Raw genomic sequence first — 23,887 nt, forward strand, 5'->3', positions numbered from 1 at the left:
AATGGAAAATACTCCTGTAGCTGCATGACGACATAGAAAGATCCTTTTTGTTTTTAAAGTTGCAGTTTATTAAGTACGGACAAAAAATACATAAATACCTGTGTTTATATGCAACACCCAAATATATACACAAGGTGTGCAGGAGTAAAACAAGCACAAGCGATTTCAAAGAATAGATGGGACAAATGCAGGCTCTTCAGGGGAGGCAGGCCCCTATTTTTCTCCTTTGGATCCCCCCACAGACCAACTGATATGATTATAGACAGCCACGCACATTTGGGACTCGCGTTGTATACAAAAAAAATAAAACTATTCCGTCACGCATGGATCGTATTCACACCAGCGAAAACACGAATGGCCGCACAGATTTCCTGCTAGGCCAGCCGCTACAGAGCTACAGAAAACTATCAGAAGAAGGGGGGGGGGGGGGGGGACATCTTGTGTCTAACCGGTCATTTTTAAAGGTCAGAAGCAAAACGAGATTTGAAGCTGTAAGACTAAGAAAACAGCATGGCCATCTCGTTTGGTCATAATGACAGAGTCTGGGGTTTAATTTTAGCCCGTCTGAGCTTTTCACCTCACCACAAGGTTTACGCACAACATTTATTTTTCATCTTGACCAAATTCTAAAAGTCACCAGAAAAAAAAACACTTGCCAGATGTATATTACTGTTTAGACACACATTTACACAACCACCAAAAGTGATGGCTGGAAGTCCTGCTGCCACTGATCTCTGGCGTTTACTTTACACCATGCAATCAGACAGGGATCAGCCTTCCGCCCTTTAAGCTGGAGTCTCTTAACAAGCTTACCAGATCGTTTTTGGGAAGCAATAGAAATATCATTTTACCAGGCAACCAGCCCAAAGCAGTGTCAATTTCCACCCTGCTCTCTGCCCCCAGCCACATTACTTCTGACACACTAATGCTGCTGCTCCTGTTACACCAGCTTCACTTACACTCCACTATACCTGGAGGACAGGCTGTAATGGAGGTGGATGTCAGTTTGAGCATTTACCATGTGGACTATGCTTAGCATTGGTGCTGTGGATGGCTCAGCAGCAAAAGGAACCAGCAAGTGGAAAACAAATCTTCCCGCGGATGTCCGAAATCTTCAGTTTGCACGAAGAAAAGCAGATACTGGCAAATGTTGATTTCTTTGCAAGGCGGCCATCAATGCTGATGCCCATTTCCATTTCTCCAATTGAAGCTCCTGGGGTTGAACAACTTGCTGCACAATTCAAGAGAAATAGATTGGAGTACAAATGTCCCTGAATGACTTAAATAGTGTAGTTTATGTGCAGAGAGAAGCAGCTGATGTCACCCTTTGGTGTCTACGGAGAGGATGTGGCTGAAAGCAGGAAGAAGAGGGAGGGTCCAAGGTCACCCATTAATCATTAAATCATCCCTCTCTCCTTTGTCATCCTGTCATCCTTCATACTCACCTTGTATATTCCTTGAATATTGCTTGCATGATCTTTAATATGAGACATTGGACAGCAAAGCTGGTTTGTCCCGCTTCGGAGGGACATGACGCAGGACATCTGATTTCAATGCAGTCAGCACTAGTGCGTGTTATCACATGTTGTTCTCCTGGCAGTGTCGTCACAATCTCACCGCCAGCCTGGCACACTCTGAGTGAACTTTTCTACGCACTCAAGGCGAGTAGCCGATTAAAGAACCGTTGGCCTTGCAGATGGAATTCCTCTCGTCTCAGATTAAGTGTTTTGTGCCGTGTGCGTCAACCCACCTCCCCCGGAGCCGCCTTTTTTGAGGAGAAAGCAAGAATAATTAGCTAAATTAAAAAAGGAGTCAAGGTATGGGAAGTAAAAGTAAACAAGGAAAAATAGGAGGAAGTATAATGGAAGGTAAAGGGGGGGAGCGGAAGGGAAGTTGTAGATGGGGAAGTTCATGTAGGGCTCTGAATCTTCCCCTCACCTCTCCTTGAACCTCGTCTTTCCACCTTCAGGCCCTTCGATTCAATGCACCTCTTGGCTTTTTCCTGTCCAGCCATAATGATCCATCATTGATCCAAGACTGAGGGACTTCTCTCACCACTTAAAGCCACTTAACGTGTGTGTGTGTCCATTTGTGCATCCATACTTGTGTGTGTGTGTGTGCCTGCTGATTTGCAGCTCCAAGGAGGTTGCCAGGTCTGGGCATGTCCCTGAGTTTCTCTGGCTTGCATTCATCACTATTGCTTCTCGTTAATGGCCCCCACGAAGCTCCTGTACAGTTTGTCCTTGCACACAAAAGCAGCTCAGTAGAGATCAGATTAACACTTTGCAATGGAAGCTTTCGTGCATCTGGAGCTGTCCGTATGTAAAATGAAAGAATACAGTTTTTTGGGGGGGGTGTGTTTATTCTTATCATAATGGGGTTTTAACGCCGTAACATCCTTTCATACAATATTCATTAGTTCTCACGTTATCCTCTATCCTACTCCTGACGCCACACGGATTCAGACATGTCTCCTCATTGTAATTTTGCTTTCAGTTAAAACCTTTGAGTTTTGAGCTCCCGTCAGGCCAAAGTTATCGGTAGACTGTAATTTTCACAGAGCCGTGTCGTCCAATAGCATTGGATTACAACGAGGCAATGGAATATATTCATCACGCCCATCATCATAATGATACCCTCAGTCGCTCTTCTATTACGCCGTCTTGCCATCGCTATCCATTATCCCCGTGACCACAAATCACCGGGACAACGCTCGCACAGATCTCTCACTGGAGTTCCGACACAAGCTTGAAGTGTAATTACGTGCGACGGTGGCCATGGGGGTATAAAGTACCAAAGAAAGAAAGAAGGGAAAATCAATGCCACAGTAAAGAAGTAGGTGAATTATTGATGAAGATATGTAATGGGATCCCAAGCGTCTATTTATGCCCGACTCGGACGCCTCACCGCTCTGGTAAAAATGAGCACGGTGGCAAAAACCGTCCACAAAAATCCAGACAGATCAGCCAACCTTAATTGTCGGGTGCAGCTTGGCTAACATTAGAGCTACAGTTGAAACGCATTTCCAGAAAGGCTCATGCTGCTGCTGCTGATCAAGGCACACGGACAAATATTAGGGCTGCCGTATTTTCAGTACTTTCACACTTAAAAGATAAATAAAGAAAAATATTCAATTCCAACCAGTGCAGCCGCAGTTCTGGCTGCATGAAAGCCTTGTTTCTTCATTGTGTGTCAATTCGCACAGTTTCAGCTCCATTTGCGCCTCTGAAAACATTCACAGGGCAGTTTTTAAGTTCTAGGAAAATTCAAGTTGTAGTAAATAATGTGGAACTGCAACAGCGGTCAAGCTAATGACAGGAGTTTTCCAAATTCCTCAAAGCCCCAAAACGTCCTGTATAAACACTGCAGGCATGAGTAAACTGCTCAACTCATACCCCCACACCCTTATTTCCTCTGTCTTTTTGAGGCGGAGGACTCAAGTGAGGCATTTGTTTACACACATCACCAGTTTGGCGTTTGCGTAATTGCAAGCGGAGAAGGCAGACATCACTTCTGCTTGACTGGAGCGGAGGAGGAAATGGGGAATGTAAATGAGAGGCAAGGTGAGAGCAGCCAGGTGAGACCTGAAAGCTGCTTTTGTGTGGCAGCTGGCGGTCCGGACACTGGCCTTCACTGTGAAGTGTCCTTCGCACACACACACACACACACACGCACATGCACCCAAGTCTACGGTACATGCCGGGGAGTTTTTTGGGCAAAAACACGAATCTGAAAAAACGTTGCGAAAACCGTTGCAAGTTTGAAAATGTAGCAAAAAAACCCCCCCTTCACTCTGAGATTAACGGACATTGCGGAGGCATAAAGTGGCTTTCTATTCTATTCCTTCTGCGTTTCCAAACTCGCCACTATTTTCTCCTCTACTTCACCTAAAGTTATTCTGCTGGGTTCAACGGGGGGCCTGAAGAGCATTGTGTTCTAGTCCCGCCGGCTGCTCAAGGTTCAACATACTATGGACAAAAGACTGTACCTGAAGCGAGAACCCGTCACTCCACAAGTATGCCTGTAAACATTTTTGTCACAGGAATGTGGAACCCTGGGAAGAACAGAGATCGAGAAAAGAAGTGTATTGCTAAAATATGGTTTTGTTGTATGGCTCAACAAGACTGGATGTCTTTTTCAGAGTACGCCAAGTTGTTCTTTCCTCTGATTTGATCGTTTACAAGCCTCGGCTGCTTGTGAAACTCTACCGTGCTTCTTCATTGCCGTTTGTGTGCATTAAATGGGGTTGGGGTTGCAGATCACATGTCTGTCCGAGCTGTAAATCAAATGAAATCCTGACCGGCAGTGATTATCAACGGTTTAATGACGTCTCTCAGTGTCCCTGTATTGGCTGCCAGAATGGCAACTCCAGCTGTGCACTGATCTGTATTCGTATTTTTGTTTACCTGTCCCCAGGAGGAGCCCTGCAGACAGGAGTCAACATGAGGCAGCAAGCTTGGCCTGTGAACGTGGAGAAGTCACCCTTCATCACACTCAACTGGACCGGGCAGCAGAAGAAATGCAGACAGAAGCAGCAGAGAGAGGAGAACACACACATCTGAGTGCAGCAGAGAGCAGATGGAGACTGAAAGAGGGGAGTCCAGTAACTCACATTGCATCATCCTAAGTGGCAAAGTGGACTGCGCCACCAACAGGCAGCAATGGTCTTGGTAAGCCATTGTCCTCCGTTAGAAGCTCCTTGTTAGAAGTCACACATCAGTCTCCTGCCTCTCTGAGGCTACAGAGCTGAGCGACAGAGGAGAAGGAAAACCGAGAGAGACTGAGCAAAAAAAAAAAAAAAAAAAGCAGACTGCGACAGGCCCCCATGCAGGCACGTAAGAAATATGTCCTGCTGGGCTTGTGTGCGTGCTGCTGGCTGGTCCTCTTTTACTGCGGCGGGGGAGTCCAGCTACGTCTCCTCCGGCTGCTGACGAGGCAGCGGGGCGAAGTGGTGCGCCTCTGGCCCAATTGGACCGACAAGGCCTTTCTGCCCCGTTTTGCCCACCTCGATGAGCTCCAGACGGACCCAGGGATGGCTGAGTCACCACGCCAGCGGCGCCAGACGTGGTCCACCGTTTATAAGCACAGTCGCTGCCGAATGGAGACTTGTTTTGACTTCTCGCGCTGCCAGCGTAGGGGGAGGGAAGGGTTCAGGGTGTACATATATCCATCAGAGAAAAATGACCATGTGTCCGAAAGCTATAGGAAGATCCTGGCATCTATCGGCGAGTCACAATACTACACATCAGACCCCCGAGAAGCGTGTCTGTTTGTGCTTGGAATAGACACGTTAGATCGGGACCAGCTATCAGGACAGTTCATGCCAAATGTGGATGAACGTATCCATGGTTACCCGCTGTGGAATGACGGACGAAACCATCTAATCTTCAACTTGTACTCGGGCACCTGGCCCAACTACACAGAGGACCTGGGCTTCAACATTGGACAGGCCATCTTAGCAAAAGCCAGCCTCAACACGGAACATTTCAGGCCCGGCTTCGACGTCTCCATCCCACTTTTCTCAAAGGATCACCCGCAAAAGGGCGGAGAGCGGGGCTGGCTCGTAAGGAACACCACCCCGCCAAGGAGAAAGTACCTGCTGATGTTCAAAGGGAAACGCTACCTGACGGGCATCGGCTCCGATACCAGAAATGCACTTCATCACATCCACAATGGAAAGGACATTGTTTCGCTGACAACTTGCCGCCACGGCAAGGACTGGGAGAAGCACAAGGACGCCCGCTGTGACCATGACAACCTGGAATATGAGCGGTAAGACACGGGGCCACGTTGGCTGGTGGGAGGGCGGGAAAGGAGATAGGAGCCAGTGCAATGACAAAACATGGCTTTATAGGAAACACTTTGCCAAGTTGGATGTGTTTGTTAGAAATGCACAGTGGCACTGTTCTGTTTATATGAATGCAACTTGCTGATCCATTAATCTTTTAGATGCCACCGATTTTCTACAAGCAGTCAATATCCGTCGACAGATATCGACCCCCTAGTTTCCACTGAAGGATATTCAGCCCGTGTTGTCTTCACAAAGATTTCCTCATCCACAATTGCTTCTTCTGTTTTCTTGTATTCTCACAGCAAAGTAGGCGAATCACGACACTATGTCATCAGTCATTTTGTTCACACAACACAGCTGCTTCTCCAGGGATCACGTGAGGCGGCTGTTCAGCTTCTCCCTTGGGTGCAAGAATCTTAATGAAATCCGCGGCTGAAATGTTACGGAGGATGAAAGGATGTTGTAGGTTGGCATGGTGATGACTCATTGCAAGAAAGCTCTGGATTTGATGGATGGACATACTGTTATTTTTTGTGTTTAAGAAATAAACATAGCTGCAGCTAATTAATTACAAGTGAAACTATGCTGTATAATGAGCCAAAGCAAAGGATGTTAAATATCTTCTTTCTCTCTCCGCTGGGTGCAAGGTGTTAAAGATTATTATATTTAATCAGTCTTTCCATTTTCATTAAGGGTTTCTTGCTGTTATTGCATTGGAGATAACTGCCTTTTCCCCTTTAAATGATAAATTAACTGAGCCAGCTGGAGTTTGCTGATTAGATCATGGCTGGGGTGGATATATAACCGTGGAGGATTGAATTCCAGCAACATTTGCAAGGGTTTCTTTGTAAAAGCAATTAATTTCAGGCACATGACCTTTGCGTGGGTTGAAAAGAGTTTGAGCAAAGGTAGATAATATTGTCTATTATAATATATAATACATCTTTTTAACTCGGCCCTGTATCCAGTGCAGGTTATTTTACATTGACTCTAAAATATGTGAGTACCTTTGTTTCGTTAATAACAGCTTAAGGAAACAGCCATCTGTCATCAGTAGATAACACAGCAACAGTTTGTCTCCTCCTCCAGGTACTTTTCTCTCTCTCTTGCTCATTGGAGCTCAGACAGTGACCCAGGTAACAGGTAAAGAAATAGGATTGACTGTAGTTTTTTGGGGGGTAAAAATGGTCATTCATATGCTTTGAGAATTATAAAAAAAGGCCCCCTGTTTATTCAATCACACTGTAAATATAAATCATCTGTCATGTGGAGGCTAAATTTACACTATGTGCTCTCACTTTGCACAACATGACTGTTTGCCCCCCTGGGGCATCCTGGATGTTGACAGTTGTCAATAATTTGATTTATAGTGGCTATTTTGTAAAGTATTTTTCAAATCTTTGGTACCTTGCGCCGTCAATTATAATGAAAAGTTACAAAGTTTGCGGAGTCAGTTTGTGGCTCTGCTTCAACTATCCAATGGCCAAAGCAAAATTCATAACCAGAAATTCATAAAGTAACCAGGCAGTTGATAAAACAATGATTTCTTCCGCCTTGCTTTCCTCCATGACAAACACCTCCCTCGAAAGCTGAAAATCAGACCGATTTTAAAATCAGTCCACCAGTGCCAAAGATGAGTCAAAAATGCCACATTTGTCTAAAATAACTTGTTTATAACTAAAGTTAAATGTAATTTTGATTTAATAAAAAAGTAAAACATTATTTTTATTAATTTTATCAATTTTGAGCGTACAATTTTTTTTTAGCTGCTGCATTACTGAACATTTCTGTAGTAAGAAAATCCAACCGTTCAGCACCCCGCAGTTTAAATCTAAGCCGATGGGAGGTGGGGATCTTTAGGTGCTTGGGAGTGAATGTGCAGAGCAAATAATTTTAAACTGGACAATATGTCTTTTCATTGCGAACACAGGGATCAGCAGTTCGTAGGTGGCTCCGATCCAAGCGCACCCCTCGCTGCTGTGGTATAAAACGAGCTACCTTAGGCTTATTTACATTGGGCCGGGCACCAAAGGCATGGAGCTGCTCAGCACTGTATGAATGAACTCATTTATTCCACACAGCCCGCTACTCTCAGACACCAGGGTGGCCAGGGGGTGTGTGGAGGAGGATAGTAGGGGTGGTCCCATGTGGTACTTTGCTGTAGATTTTGGATACAGCAAGGACTGTGAGTGTATTCATGTGTGAATGGGAGATGCGATGTGAGAGACAAGTAGCATTTGCAAGAAAAACTGACAAAAAACGGCCTATTGCTCCCTTTTTGTTTAAATTATCTTTCTCTGGAAATGTCTTTTCTTTTATTCTTCACGCACACCTTTCTCTCCAAAGGAGAAAAAAAAAGGTGAGGTGTAATCTCTGTTTTTGCATCCCTTTAAATTACCTTTGGTTATAAGAAAAAAAAGGATTTCAGGTGGGAGGGCATAATAACTATTGTGCGTGGAATTCAGTTAGGCAAAAGAAAGAAGAGGAAGACTGAATGAAGAAGACTTCTGTAAGAAAACCAAGTTTTGGTCAGGTTGAGAAAAACCCTCATCTCCGTCTACTCCTCCGAGACGTTCTCTTTCTCCCCATGCCTCTCACCTTCAGTCTCTAACCATTTATTTGACGCCTCTCTCTTTTGTTTCTGCACCTGGAAAAAACTGTGTCCCAAAAATAATGACCCATGCCGCAATTGCGTTAAAGCATGAGATTGCGTGTGCGTTTTGTGTGTCTGTCAGAGTCAATGAGGCTCTTACGAGGTGGCACCAGGTTAATGAGCATGTGCGTCTGGTGTACCGGCAGATTAGCCCTGAGGGACCTGGACAAGATCGCAACCAATGGACAAAGGGCGCAAGATGGAGGAGAGGGGGAGGGGTAGGACTCGTGACATAATGTTTTTCCCTCCCATCCAACATGACTAAGATGAATAGAAGCTGGTACTATAATAATAATTATTATTTTTTTTTTTTCAAATTCCTAGTAATACTTAATAATTATGTTTTTTTTTATTCTTACATTTCATGCAATGGACCCCTGCAGTACCAAAGAGATACTTTTGGTTTTTATTCATACAGGGTTTGAGGCATCTTACACCAGCCTCTATTCCAATATAATGGGGAAATATCCTCACAGGAAGCATTTGTTTGTCCAGGAGGACACACATGTGTCCATTTAGACTTACTCCAAATGTAGATTAACTACAACAATGTGCCACATAGTGCTAAAGGTAGTTGTGTAAAGCTGCCCTGCTGAATAAAACATTTATTTTGCATGTTTATTTTGTTTTTTTTTACAGAAGTGCTGAATAAGTGGATGGACTCTTTTATATTTTTTGATAATATGTTCATGGTTTTTAAGAGAATGGTTTTAAAAACAGATTAAGTTCAAATTCATTTGTCCCCATTATATCTATTAATGCAATTTTGCCCTTTTAAAGTACCGGTACAGAATAATTTAAAATGTTCCCAAAAAGAATCTACGGTAATTAAAATCTGGCACAAGGGGGGGGGGGAAGTGAATAAAGATATAACGTGCCTAGAAATACATCTCTGTTCTATTGAATTGGTATGTATATGTTTGAGTGTGAGTATTAATGCCGGTGTGGGCGCATGGATGGATTGTGGTTAACAAGTCACAAAACATAAGGGAGGAGCAAAGCAAGGAGATGGTGGTCGGACACAGTGGTACCCACGGCAACGAGAGCAGCAAGACAGAATGAAAGGAAATGTCATGTGATAAATATTACAAAACAAAAGAGAAGAAAAGACAGAGGGACACCACAGGCAACTTAAGGAAAACAGTGAGAAGGAGACGGGACAGGAGGTCGGATGACAAAGCAGAGTAAATAGACAGCAGAGAATGAGGGAAGGGGTTGGATATTTGAAGCAAAGGAGAAGCTGTGCTGCAGCTTAATGGCCTAGTTTCCCTTGCGCTGGCGAATTCTCTTAGAAAGGGAAGAGAAACGCGCATTGTACAGTGAATGTAAATGAGCAAGGGTGTGAAAAACAGAGAGAAGAGAAAGAAAGGGAGCGATATTTAGGAGTTTCAAAAGATAGGCCAAAAAGCACCAAGTTCCCAACTTCCCCAGGTTCCTTTTGAGCCAGCGAAGAAGGATTTGTGACGAGTAAAGCAGGGGTGAAGCAGAGACCGAGAGGACGAGAGGGAGAGATTCAAGTGACAAGGGAGGATGCGTAATGGCAAAACGCTGTACCGCTCTGTTGTAAATGTCCTCAGCCTCAGCGCACCGATGGGTCATTATTCATGACCCTCCTCCTTGGGAGCTCAAGGTTGAAACAGAAAGAGTGAGCAATCACGCTTTAGGACTTGGGTAGCAGTTCTACATGAATGCAGAATACTAATCAGACAAAACACATCTGAGGGGCCGCAAGAGAGGATGATTTAATATCGGCTGTGGTTAAAGTTGGAAGGAGATGCTTTTAAAACGCTCTCATGCATATGTAATTTGGACAGGAACTTTCAGACTTTCCTCTGGTAAAAGCTGCTTCTACGTTCGGATTTCAGTGCGGGCGCGTGCAAACCGAATCGGGGTCCGGAAGGAAACGGCTTCTTTGTTAACTGTTTGGAAATGTAAAGCTTCTCATTTTTCTGCAGTTACTTTTTCCATCTATCCATCCATCCACGATTTACATGAAAGCGTGGCTGTGCACATGCACCGTTCTGTGTCCTGATCGGTAAAGACTATAGGACAGTTTATGCAATTTGAGATTTTGGTAAACTAAATAGGAGACACGGCAGCCCACTGTAATTATGGCCTGTGAAATCGAACCTCTCGACGACGTTGTGGTCTCACTGTGTGTGTGTGTGTGTGTGGTTGGTGTGATCTTTCTATGCCGTCTCTGTTTGGAATACTTTGAGAGAGGCAGCCTTGCAATTTTCTGGCACTTTCTAATCGCACACATCAGTTGCCCTGAGTCACTGTGCTTTTGTGAAGTTTGGTCAAATACATTCATGGAGTTTGTAAGCGCTTTTAACTGAAGTGATAATAAAAAAATATATAATAGCATATGTGTTAAGGCTAGAGGCTGAAACGTGGACTTCATAATGCAGAGACGGAGGCTCAGAGAGAAGTTCAAGCATTTTTTTAAAATATGGAAAAATACTCCAACTAAGGACTGCAACGAGCAGGCGTCCAACAAAAATACTCTGCCCAAATAAAACAATATCTATAGTACAAACAACGGACTGGCTGGAGTCCAGAATTAAGGGAACATAAGTACACAGCCAAGAAAAAAACTATGAATGCAGGCAGGCGGCAGAGAAAAAAAAAACTAAGAATCAGAATTCCATACTTTCACGCAACCATGAAGGAGCCGGCAAAAACCCGTCCTTGTTAATGTTATCCGTTTTATCTGTTGATTTTATCGCTTGTTTTTCTGTTATTTTTTTTATACTGGTGTGCAATTTGAGATTTGCTTTCGAATAATGTAAAGTGCGTTTCAAATCAAATGTATGATTATTATGATGTCTGCGCTGGGAGTTTGTGTGTTTGCTCAGACACATGAAAAATTGGAGGGACCATTGGAGCAGAGCATATGAAGGGTGTGGGGTGATTGATGGATGCGGATCAGGTGTGTCTCGTGTTCAGCCGGCTTCCTCACAGCCGCGCCCAGGCGGAGAAATAAACAGGAAACCAAGTCAAAAACACGAAACACAGGACCAAAACAACAGACCATGACAATAGGCCCATGAGAGTTTATATTTTCCTCTGCCGAGGTCATGGGATGGCCGGCGCTTGTCCGTCTGTCCGCCCGTTAGCAAGATAACCCAAAAGGTTCTGGGCGGATCTTGATGAAATTTTCAGGAAATGTTTGGAATGTTACCAGGAATAGATAAGTAAAGTTTGGTGATGATCCAGAAGGGATCCTGGATTAGGGCTCTGTTTGAAATTTTAGTAACATTGCAGTTAATGGAGCTTCAAAACGTGTTTCTCAATATCTCGGTTGATTATTGACCGATGTTTATGGAATTTAACAGTCATGTAGGGTGGGTACCTCTACCTCACCACCGAATTTCATCTGGATCGGATTCAGAATGACGTTGTGACAAATTATTCAGATTCAAAAATCAGTTAAAAATACACATCGACTCCAATTTATTTTTACTTTTCTTGGTTGGTGTATAAAGATACCAAGAACAATTTATAACCTTTTGGTGATGATCCAGATCAACATGTGGATGGTGTAAATCTAATTAGGAGGGGAATGAGCTGCTCGGCGGAGGTCTGCGCTCTCTGAGTGCTTTCCTAGTACGGTAATATATGAAAAGATGCTCATAGTGATCAACCCACAGAGAATCGTCACCAGCCGTTCAATTGGATGCAGTATTTCAGTATCTTTCAGCTTATTGTTTCGGTTGTTACGGCCCACAGATTTGAAGCTGTGGTTGACTCATCGGAGTCGCTTTCAGCTGAATAGGAAGCTCTTCTCAACAAAAACTTTGAAACCACATTTTGCAATCTCTCATGAACCAAAAGGCTCAGTTATCAGTTTGTAGTTGAGCAGAGTCGGTGGACACCAAACGCTTTAAAACGTGTAAAATAATATTCAACTCTCATACTTCCAATGTAACTTCTTACATAACTTCTTACTTCCATTCTTCAAGTCTCTTAACAAATGTCAGTGTTAAAATAGATGTTGTGTTTATAGTCAGAACTAAACTGAGGCTCTCTAATCCAAAAGGCATGTTTGCAAGGTCACAAAATCAAATTAACCTCAATTAAATGGATAGGAATGACGCCTTTAGCTCTTCCATTGACTTGGACGTTTCCCCAGTGTTTGTGCTGGTCTGTAATGTCTGGGAATCGTCCACTAGGAAACCACAGCATTCATAGCCTAGAGCTGGGAGGTGAAATATTATATTCTTTGTCAAATGCAAGCCAATTCACAACCTATTTACAATCTCTCATAAAACTTGAGGTCAGATCTGCATCCCCTCATTGTTCTCTCACTCCCACAGACTTTTGTTGGAGATTATCACCAGTCTCACTTTTCCATTTTTTAAATTACTATGCAGTTTGAGGGCATTTAAGGTGACACAAGCTTGTTGTTTAGTAGCTAAAATGGGTAAATTGGTAAACTGGTAGTGCTGGAACCACAGCAATTGAGGTTTCAGCTGCTTTGCCTTATGCAACCTTCAATAATGTTTCTTCAATTGTATTAAATAAATCAAAGCTCATAATGGCATAATTTGAATAGTGCTAAAACTAGAACCACACATTTCTCAAACTAAATGTTATATGCTCTTATTTTTTTTTAAACATGGATTACAGTTGTGGCGTAACGATACATTATGACATTCGATTGACCAGTAGAGGAAAGACCTGGCTTAATGGTTTCATATTACTTTCTATCTTACCAGTCAGTAAGTCCAGTCACGATGTGCCAATAATACAGTCCAGCTGCTTCTGAAGGATATCACGTCACCTCTAGCATCAATGGTTGACCTTACTGTATTCACCTGTACATATTAATTAAAAAAAATTAAATTCCTACTGAAGCAAATGAAGAATGACGAGAGAAATATCCCTGCAGCTGTGACTTCAATTTATTCACAGTTAACCCAGGTTGATTCTATGAATTGTGCCGTGCAGATAGTCGCCGTTCCACGTCTCACTGATACTGCGGGAGATGATACTCATACATGATACGACAGTAGTTAGGGCAGTGCAGATGTGAGTTTTGCATTCTTTATCAGAAATAGTGCAGAGTGGAGAGCTAACCATGGCCAAATGTATTAACATGCACAACAAGGCATTGATTCCTGCAGTGGTTTGAGTGGCAACAGTTCAAATCTGTTTTTGTAGGTTACAAAGATGCAAACTCTAAATTGATAGGTGCAGCGGGTAGCACTCTCATGTAGTCTTGTAAAAAAAAAAGAAAAAAAATATGCGTTCGATCCTCAGATCAGGACTCCGTCCATTCGGTTTGGAACCCAGTGAGGACCTGTCTCACACTGATTCTCATTTTTTTAATTCATTTTTTGTTGTTTTTTTGTCCATTTATCAAATGGGCGGCTCCAGTCTGCGAGGTGTCTAATCAGGTTTCTTCAGGAAGACCGTTTTGCCCTGTGGCTCCCTTGCTAGTGTGGGTGTCTTTCTTAATGGTTGCCCATTCAGTGGCCTAATGGGCCCTCTATCAACCCCGACTAACACTACAGCGATCATAGCAGGAAAAGCCTCCAGCAACTTTGCTTGCCTTTGTCCAGGCCAACTGGAGCGCAGAAGCTTTGACAATGACAATGCAGCTGGGAGACGGATGGAGACAGAGAGCTGGAAGGGAGACATTTCTCATTCCTTATGCAGTGAAGGAGCTGAACCTCCGCTGAATGACCTGGATTTCACTCGTCTCTAAAAACATCTATTAGACCTTTGCCCTCAGCACCACAATCAGTGAGAGTCCGCTCATCAGTGATGATGGAGTTGCATCTCTGTTTGTCTCGTGTGTTTGAGGAGCTTTTTAATTTCAAGACAGAGAGAAAAATTATAAAATGTCAAGAGTTAATGAAAACTCAACTTTAATGGACAAAGATAAAGCGGGGAGGAAGCAAACGTAATTGCTAATGCTGAGAAGAGGCCAGCTTCCAAATCACAGACACGCAACAATCAGACTTGGTTTTGCTTCAATTAGACTGGTCCAAACACGCACAAAATAATTTTTCACGCCCTTCCTCATAGGACCTCTAAGATGCCGGAGATATATGCCAGAAATTTAGGCCAGAAAATACTATGTAGTGTAAGTAAGATGAAACAGAATTTTAATGGAAGCTCCATTTTTCCTCTCTTTGATGTAGCATGTAGCGCTATGATTGGCCGGGCTTGAGATGAATGACTGATTGATAATCCCAGCCACTGGAGGGTTCAAAGGGCTCACTAATGTATGTTGAACTGTCAGCATTCAAATAATCTATGTAGCCTGTTTTATTTTTTTTTTTATTAATGCAGGCGTATTGGGGTTATACTGGGATCTGAACGAGAGCATGTCTGAGCAACCTCTAGTGTGTTAATGCAAAGTATTTCACAACCCTCCCTATTACTGTTTAATTATGGGACTCATATATCTGCTTCAATAAATGCGTTTTCTCAGATGTGGACATTTCAGTGCCATTGATGCAACTTTATCTCATAGCTGCCTCCGTTCGCACTCACATTTGGGCAAATTGGTTCCACTTAACTGGTAATGTATACATTACCAGTGGAACACAGACTTCAGTGAAACTTGTTTTATATACGTTTTTTTTAGAGAAGTATCAAACACATGTCTCAAGCTTGTATTAAAGGGGCACATTCGGCACTTTTTAAATTTGATATCTTGGATTACGGCACCCATTTCAAAGGCCAGCAAGTATAGAAGACAGTGTCTCTTAAGTTCTTCACTTGTGCAGTGTTGTGCTGAGAGGTTCTGAAATCAGATCTCCTGCACAGACCTTTTAGGCAACTCCTCTTTGTCAAGGGTGGAAACTGCCTGTCTTAACTGTGCCAAGTGGGAATGATAAAATCTTATTTAAATGTCATTTTTTGAACTTTTTTGTTTCTACAGTGCAGTACAAATATAATTTCTTGCGATCATCATATTTTTTTTTGCGTGTTTTCAAACTGTACCGTCATCAAGAGTTGGGACAATGCAGTACGAGTGTCCCAGATAAGGGTTGTGCTACCTAGAGAAGAATGCACGTGCAGAAGATCATGAATTACTCATGAGTTCGGCTGTTGGACTCTTATTTAATGAGAGCTGCAATGGGACATCACTGCTCGAGTGTCTTCCCCCCTCATCACTTTTGATGAATGAGGAGCAAGTGGAGAGAGAGAGAGAGAGAGAGAGTCACAGCTTCCCGTAGCCGGTCTCCAAATGTCTTTTGCACTGTTGTCTCATAAACTGCACCATAGACTCAAACCTGAGGAGCACAGCCCAGCTTCACAGTGCGTGATGCGTAATCTGTTGCACCCCCCTGTCTGTTGGCCTACTACGCCGAAACACTCACCTACAGCACACTAACAAAACAGCCTCCCTCCAAACGGTGCCGCGCTGAATATACAAGCACTTTGTCAGGTCGGCTTGTCGTGTGAAAAATGAGCTTTGTATTTCCTTCGCCCTGCTCAACCCAAAAATTCTCCTCTCTAGATCGGCACACTCAGCTCTTTCACGCAACGGCAGGCCCTGACGCATTCAGTCCTCATTTCCTTTTCCATTATGTGCAGACCATTAAGCGTATTAAGATCAATGCATGCCATTGCACTGCCCCATGTTTTCTTTTTTTTTTGCTGATATAGCCATCTTGTGTGCATCTCCATCCATCAGGAAGGAGGTGCGTCAGCCCACGTGTTTAATGGTCTTCTTGACTTCAGGTCAATTTGCCCGTGGTGCTAGAGAAAGAGTCCTTCGAGCCATGTCCCCACTACGTCGTCCTGCCTCTACTCAATTCATCTCTTTTGGTTTTCCATTCGGTAAAAGTACCAAAAACAACCTCTAGCTCTATAGATACACCCTGTGGGAACCATGAATCTCTAAAGAACCACAATAAAGTAATCATTTTTCCACCTCTGTTGGCCAAGAATGTCATATTTTGACTGAAGTGGTTCACTAACCCTCCAACAGGCCGGTTTACACGACCCTACACTCACATTTCAGGCCCGTCATCTCGGCCTCGCTGTCCCCTGCCTTGCTATTATTATACCAACACTGCCATTAGCTTGCTGCTGGCATTTACTACAGTGACATCCAACGGTACTGCAATGGCATTCGGTGTCACTCCCCACCTTTCACCCAATGCCAAGCACCAGATAACAGACACGCACTCTTTTTCTTCTTCCTCTCTCAGCGGAGGCCCTTTCTTTTGCTTGATCCCCCTCTCAGCACAAGATGCTTAGAGGCAACACTTGCCCCTGTTCATGTTTCTCACTGCGTGCCCAGCTGGCAGTCGGTCAGTGTTTCTGTTTCCGGCTTCCCCTCTCCTGGTTATCGGTATCTTGTTTTCTCTGTCCACTGGCTGGAGCGCTCCATCTCTTCCTTCATATAGTGACCTTCCCTTTTTTTTTTTTTTTTACCAAAGCTTTTACACGCTGTCTTCTTTCATCTTGTCTACACCTTCAGCTTTTTGTTTTATATCTTTGACAGTAAGGCATTTCTGCATCTCATTCCCAAAATGCATTCATCCCACCACTGTTTTTCTCATGCTGCAGCTCCCGAATCCTCGCTTGCCTTTCTGCCCATAAGGATGTAATGCAATCAAGTGAAGTGCAACTGAATCATCTCTGTTACATTAAATTTTTCCTATTTTTTCCTAATCTCTGCTCTTTTGTCCATTTCTCTCTTTGCTGAAAACAAAAGCAGACTTGACGAGTGAAAGCAGTGTTTAGATTCTTTGCTCCAGTACAAGTATCAATAAATAGCAGCGTTGTATGTAAAAGCTATGCGTTCAAAAATCCTACCTTGTGAAAACAAAGTCTGCAAAATGCACTTTGCATTTATATTAAAAAAAATTAAAGAATGCACAACATTAACCTGACTTTTAAGAAGGTTGGTAAAGTGTTGCACACAATGTAAATAAATGAGTCGAGCTTATATTTCAGTACATATAAGTGAATATATCACTTATGTGTAGGTAATAATACAGACTACGTTCACCTTACCAAGCAACCATAAAAGTATTAGAACAAAAAAAAAACATTTTATACACTTAAACACAAGCAGGTGCATCAGTTGTAATATTGTGTATGTCTGACACATTGTGGTCTGTTTACATGCAACCAGCCAGCCTCTGCTCACTCGCTATGCACATGCAAAAGCTTACACACTGTCTCACACTCCATCATGGCCTCTAATCGGGTATAGGCTGGTGGAGCAGATGGGCCTGCTCAGCAGACAGGGTAGAGTAAATCTACAGTCACTCCCTGCACTTCCTCCTCCTGCACCTTCTCCTCCTCCCACTCTTCCTCGGGAGCCTGATGAACTCAAGAGAATCTATGAAGCCAATAAACGTGCACGTGATCTTTTGAGACAGCCTCCCTTGACTATACAGACCTTTCTCCACAGGGCACGGACTGCAGATGCGTCTGTATGTGGCCTTTCATTTATGTGACGTGTGTGTGTGTGTGTGGTGACTGAAGGCCAGTGGTTTAGTGGAGGTTTTACTGCATGCATGTGCACATGCATTAGCATTAACAGAGAGCCACTAAGTGAAAGCGACAGAGTTGGAGAAGAAAAAAGGGAGAATAGATTAAGTAATGAGTTTCTCTTTTCTCAGGGTTTTGGCTATCTGGTTACATCAGACTGACTGCAGCAGATGAGGGAGAGGGAGAGTATCCTAAAAAAAGTAATTTCTCATACTTGTGCCCTCACTGCCTGTGCAGTTAATGCAGTACATATTAACCGTGGGGGGGTCTTTATTGATCCCGGTAGAAAAATGATCTTCACTGAAAGGACAGGTGGAGCTGCAGGATGTTTTCACTTTGGTTCATGAATAAACATTTCAAATACAATTTATTTGTCGCTTATGTATTTTAAATGCTGCGTATTTTATCTTTTAATTTCCTACATATGATGGAGCTTGGAATTTATCACATTGCATAGATTGGATTGGATTGGAATGGAATATGATTGCGATCAGACTAACAACCACCAACCTTTCATTCAACACATTGATCACAATCAATTGAATCCTATAAGCATCGTTTCATGAACCACACGGCAGCCTCAAACTTTGAAGAAAATATTTAAAACGGAAACTATCAAGCCCGAGTCCTGGGTGAACTGGCGAGGGCCATCTTAGTGTTTGTGGAAGTGAATGCTGTTTATTCTGATATAATGAGAAGAAAAATGTGAAAAGAAGCTGGAAATGGAAAAGTGATGCAGCTTCTTGTGATGCCCAGACCGCTCTGGCCACAATCTCGAGCAGTTAAAAATTATACAACAGCCCTCCATTAAACTGCTGGCTGTGGGCAGCTCTGGAAAAAAAACAGCAATATCATCCTGAAAGGTTTTTGCCACTGTTACGGCACACAAATGGTTTTGAGTAGAGCGGATAGATTGTGGAAATTCACATCTGATTGTGTATGCACGCGGGACACTTCGCCAAGGACGTATAATAACACTATTAAGAATGAGTAGCCTCTTAATTCATTCAGCCTATAATCAGTCCTTCACTTGTGATTGTTTTTTTTTGTCTGGTTGTGACTGTTTGGCTGGAAAGCTACCATGTTTTGGTTCAGTTTATTTTGTTACACGATTCTTTTCTTGCATTAAATGGAATCTGGAAACATGTGAAAGATTTGAATTTCTTTCACACGGTAGTATTTTGAAACCCTTAAAAAGCAAACCTTTTTGTAACATGTTCAATACCAGAATGTCCAGAATGTAAACCTATTACAAGTGCCTTTGTTGCAATGACCATGTAATCTGGCTCGGTGTTTTGTTTTACATTTCCAGCCTAATACCCACATAAGGACAGAAAACAAAAACTACCACCAACTGCCGGCCTGGAATGCACACCGAAACATTTTCACATGACCTTCGATGGTGTGATAGTTTTTACAAGTTTTTAAAAATGTGAAGTAAAAAAAAAGAAAAGTCTGTTCTCAGTCTCGGATTGTGAAAGAATCTGAGACAGCATGCTTAAGGCAGAAACAAAATTATCAGTCTGTTACTCTCACTCTGTTTTTGCTTTTATTGCTCCTCCTGTTCTGCCATGCCTTTCTCTTTCCATCTCTCTTTTATTCGTACGGTAATGCTCCATTGATCTATGCTGGGAAAGGATATCACTAATTCGTTGAACTGTGCTCTGCCTCTGCTCTGCCGTGGGCTGATGGGCACTCGTTCAACCCTAATGTTCTCTTTCTCTCTTAGCGCTCTCTCTCTCTGCTTCCCCCAGCTTTAGCTGGTATCCCAACCAAACACGTTTAACCCTTCAGCTTTCCAGCACAGCATGATGGCTGCCGGCTAGTGCCGAGGCAGACTCCTCTCCAGCAAGTGACACTAATGATGACAGCGCCGGAGAACAAGTGTGAAGTGAACTGAGTTGGTAGCAGTGATGATTTGATGAGCAGCGCTTTCAGCAGTATGAAAGTTGCAGAGGAAACTTCTGCAGCATTTTAACTTTTAGAAATGATGAATTCAATTAAATATTTAATTTAATTCCTCATCCTTTTGCGCTTTCATCCAGAGCATAATGAAAAAAAATAGCAATCTCAAATGAGGTTTGGGTTGCTCATTAAGTCACAGGTAGCTCTTGATTAGAATCAGTCATGCTGCAACAAAGCAGTGATTGATGCTGTGAATAACAACATTGGATACAAATAGACAATGGAGGTCAACTCAAATAGACGCCAGCAACTCGGGGAAATTAAAATAGTGACAATGAGACGTAGATGTGAGAAGGAACAGCAATGACAAAAAAATAATGTATTGCACAGATAAAAGAAAGTATGCGAGTCCTGGGGGGGAAAAAAAATCAAATATTAGTTTTCTGGTTGGTATTTCTTATTTATGTTTCTTCTGCATTGACTTGTCTTTATCTCTGTCTGGCCCTGGGCTTCAATCCTCCCTCACTCGCTCAGATCTTAGCTGCCACATAAGGCTGCTTATTCCTACTCTCATTCATCATATGAATGAGAGTGGGGCAACCTCCGAAGCGCAGTGGCTACAATTACACTAAACACATTAGAATATGGGCTTGTGGTACCTTAGCCAAAGGGAAGTACTTAAAAGGAGCTTCACTTTGGCTGCTGGTTTTCAGCCATCTATCAAACTAAACAGCTGTTTTATAAAAAGGTGGTGGTGGTGGTGGATGAATCTAGAATTCAAATCTATCCAAACTTCCGATCTGATCTTTTGGAATGTTACATAATTAGACCAAATAAAACGGTTTCATCTAAGCTGCTTGGAATAAAGCTTCATCTCACAGGTGCTTCTGATCTGATTTCCACGACCTTCTTGATGTTGTTCAATGACCAGTAAGGTGGTTTTTTAAAGCACAAAATGCTCTCTGATGGCGCTATCAAAAGGAAAAGCTGACTTGTCAAGTCGCCTTTTTTCTTGTCCTCCGCTAGAGAAAAATGGAGGTGTGTGTGGCTGGGTGAGGTGGTGAAATTGAAGAATGGTGTTTATGGTCCTACTGAGGCATGACATTTAAAAAATGCTCCATGCAAATCTCTTTTCCTCTCTGCCCGTCTTTCCCTTTTTCATCCAACATTCTCCAGTGCCACATGCTGCCTCTTCCTTTCCTCCCCTCTCCTTCTGTTCTCTTTCTTACGCATCCTTTTGCATCTCAACATCAAATCTTACATGACTTTTAAAAAATGCACAAGGTGAAACTTTGTCCCAATCAATATTTTATTTGCATTACATGTTCCTTATCTAGCCTCTCCAGATGTGAGAGGGATGAAAAGGGAAGGAGTGAGGAAATGTTTGTGCTTTTGGCGACAATTTACCGTCTTCCACTGACTTTTTTTTTTGTTAGTTTCTGAACAAACGAAAATTCTGATTGGCTCGGGGGGGGTTCTCCAAATGCCAGTCAACTCGCCTGACTTAATTAACCACTAATCTCTCAACTGTCAGCTTCTGAGGTAGGAGCTGCAGTGACTTCAATCTCTGCCCCCTCCCCCGCCGAGAGCTTCAGTGTCCCAGTAGAGCGCAGCCTAAACCAGCAGAACCTGCTCAAACCAGCCGACATCAAATACTTGTCATCCCGCTTCGACAGCCAGGAAATTGAAATCTGCTGTGGAGAGAGTGAAAAGGAACTGTAATTTTTCACTGAAGTGAAAAAAGAAAAAAAAAAAAGATGCAGGAGAAATGAAGTCATTCCTGCCAGGAGGGAATGGTTGATTGACGTCTGGCAAGGAATGTAATGAATTGTTCTCATATGATGGAGGTGGGGGGGGGGGGGGGGCGTATTGATATCCACCGTTATTATAGAGGCTGGACATTCATCGCTTGCGGTCTATATCCTTCACTTTCCTGTTTTGCACAAAATAAGTGTAATTGATATTTTTTTCAGCTCCTCTCCGCTTTTCCACTAAATAGATGATGGATGGTGTTTTGCTGGCGACATAAATTCTGTTCAGTTGTTCTCCTATATTGTCCTTCAATGTGACACCATAACGGATGCATTTACATCCATTGGTCTCAACTTTCAGCACCCAGAAACTTTGTTTCTGGGGGGTGGGACTCTTTCAACCAGATGAACGTAGAACTAACATACAGTACATTCAAACATCACCCAACTCCTTCATTAGTTGTGAAGATGGTTTGCGCCATCACAGCCAACTGGTTTTTGCATGAAATACGAATCATTTAACAAGTTTCTGATGTGAGAGAGGAAATAATTTCTCACAGTGACAGATTGGACATTTGTTACTCACCATGTCTGTCCTTAGGGGATGATCTGAAGCTGTTATTTGAGACGGTGGATGGGACACTGTTGTTTTTCAAATACTTTAAATCATATAGATAATCAGTCAGGCTTGGTAAAACCGGGTGTGACCAAATCCCTGGCTGGCATCCCATTCATTTTGAAAACCAAATAATAATTTCACATATGCAGCCATTTAAATTAGTTTTATTATCTGTGTTTTTTTCCCCGCAGATTCTCAAACTGTCCAATTGCTTTGCAGTTTAAAGCAACACAAGTACTCATCTCCACCCTTTCCCCCCCGCTGATCCCCACGAAGCTTCTCAACGACACACAAAACCGCTCAGAGGAAGCGGATTGATTGTCCTCCTGACACAAACTCCAGAGAGACTCATGTTTTATCACATATCGTATGTTGCATCAATAATGCATGATTATCACAAAACCCCACCTCAAACCAGTGCGCTATGGCACACTACTTGGGGAACCACTGCACTAAAGGAAGCCCCTAATGTCAACACAATGCATCACTTTGCTAAACTTTACTTTGGTGCAGCAGCCTTACCACTTTTTTTTATCATGTTGTTACGGGTGATGTGTCAGCAAATGGTTTCCTGTTTCTGTTTGCAAAAGCAGCACACATGGTGCATTACTTATTTATTTTTAGCTCGGTTTTCCGACTGTACCATCTCCTGAGGGAATCGTGCCTGCTTGGTTCTTTACCAGGTAGTTGTAAACATGGCCTGACAGCAGTTAGTGGGTTTATCAGAGTATTTTTAGTTCCTTGTTGCAGCTTGATGAGTAATTCATTCAATGTTAGTATACATAGACATTAATTTAATGGCCTGCAGGACACAGACAAAAAGTAGTAAACATATCAGTTCACTGGTTATAAGTCGCTTTTAGATTAGATTTTTAAGACTTTACTGATTGAGAACTTCACGGCTCAGCCCCCCCAGTCATATTGCAGGCTCGCTGCTCCCATATGAGCCAAGGCTCAGCCTCAGATCCTCAGGCAAGGCTCTGCTTGCTGTTCCTGAGTCTCGACTTCACAAGACAGAACTTTTGCCATCAGCGCTCGCAGCTCTGGATCTCACTGCCTGAGGCCAGCAGAATCAGCGACATCGTTTAAAGTGCTTCCAAAAAAGTATCTGAAATATTAATTATCATTGTTATTATTAATTGTTTTTATTTACTCACTTATTTACATAATATTAATGTAGCTTTTTTATTCTCCCATTATCTTTCTATTTGTATTTTCCCCTTAATTCCTTTATTTTACTTGCGCGATTTCAATTGTGAATTATTACCTCCGCCAAGGCGGATGTTGTTTGCCTGTCCGTTAGCAACATAACTCCAAATGTTACAGATACGAAGATGGGTCTTGGTCTAACTTACATCCCATCAAATTTTGAGAGCGATCCGGATACCGGTCTGGACACACAAAATTCGGAATTCTCCCATTTACTTGTAAAATATGCATTCAATTCACTCAACCAAGAATCACAGTCATAAAGGGGTCCAATATGAACTATCATACAAAATGTCTTCTAGATCTGATCCAAAATGAGGTCAGGAGAAAAATATTTAATTTTAACAAGTCAGTTAAAAATACACATTAACTCCGATTCACTTTTATTTTTCATGGTTGGTGTATAAAGATACCAAAAACAATTTATAACCTTTTGGTGATGATCCAGATCACAATGTGGACGGTGTAAATCCAATTAGGAGGGGAAT

The 23,887-nt window shown here is 42.7% G+C and overlaps 1 protein-coding gene across 1 annotated transcript in view; it reads left to right on the forward strand.

Annotated features, from left to right (window-relative positions):
- The first annotated feature begins 4,825 nt into the window (after positions 1 to 4,825).
- ext1c (exostoses (multiple) 1c) overlaps positions 4,826 to 23,887 on the forward strand; it is a 53,251-nt gene continuing 34,189 nt past the window's right edge. Inside the window, exon 1 of the mRNA XM_068746927.1 lies at positions 4,826 to 5,772. Within this exon, the coding sequence (XP_068603028.1) occupies positions 4,826 to 5,772 (947 nt within the window). The remainder of the gene's footprint in view (positions 5,773 to 23,887) is intronic.

This window comes from Brachionichthys hirsutus, chromosome 13 (assembly GCF_040956055.1).
Source record: "Brachionichthys hirsutus isolate HB-005 chromosome 13, CSIRO-AGI_Bhir_v1, whole genome shotgun sequence".
Classification (NCBI taxonomy): domain Eukaryota; kingdom Metazoa; phylum Chordata; class Actinopteri; order Lophiiformes; family Brachionichthyidae; genus Brachionichthys; species Brachionichthys hirsutus.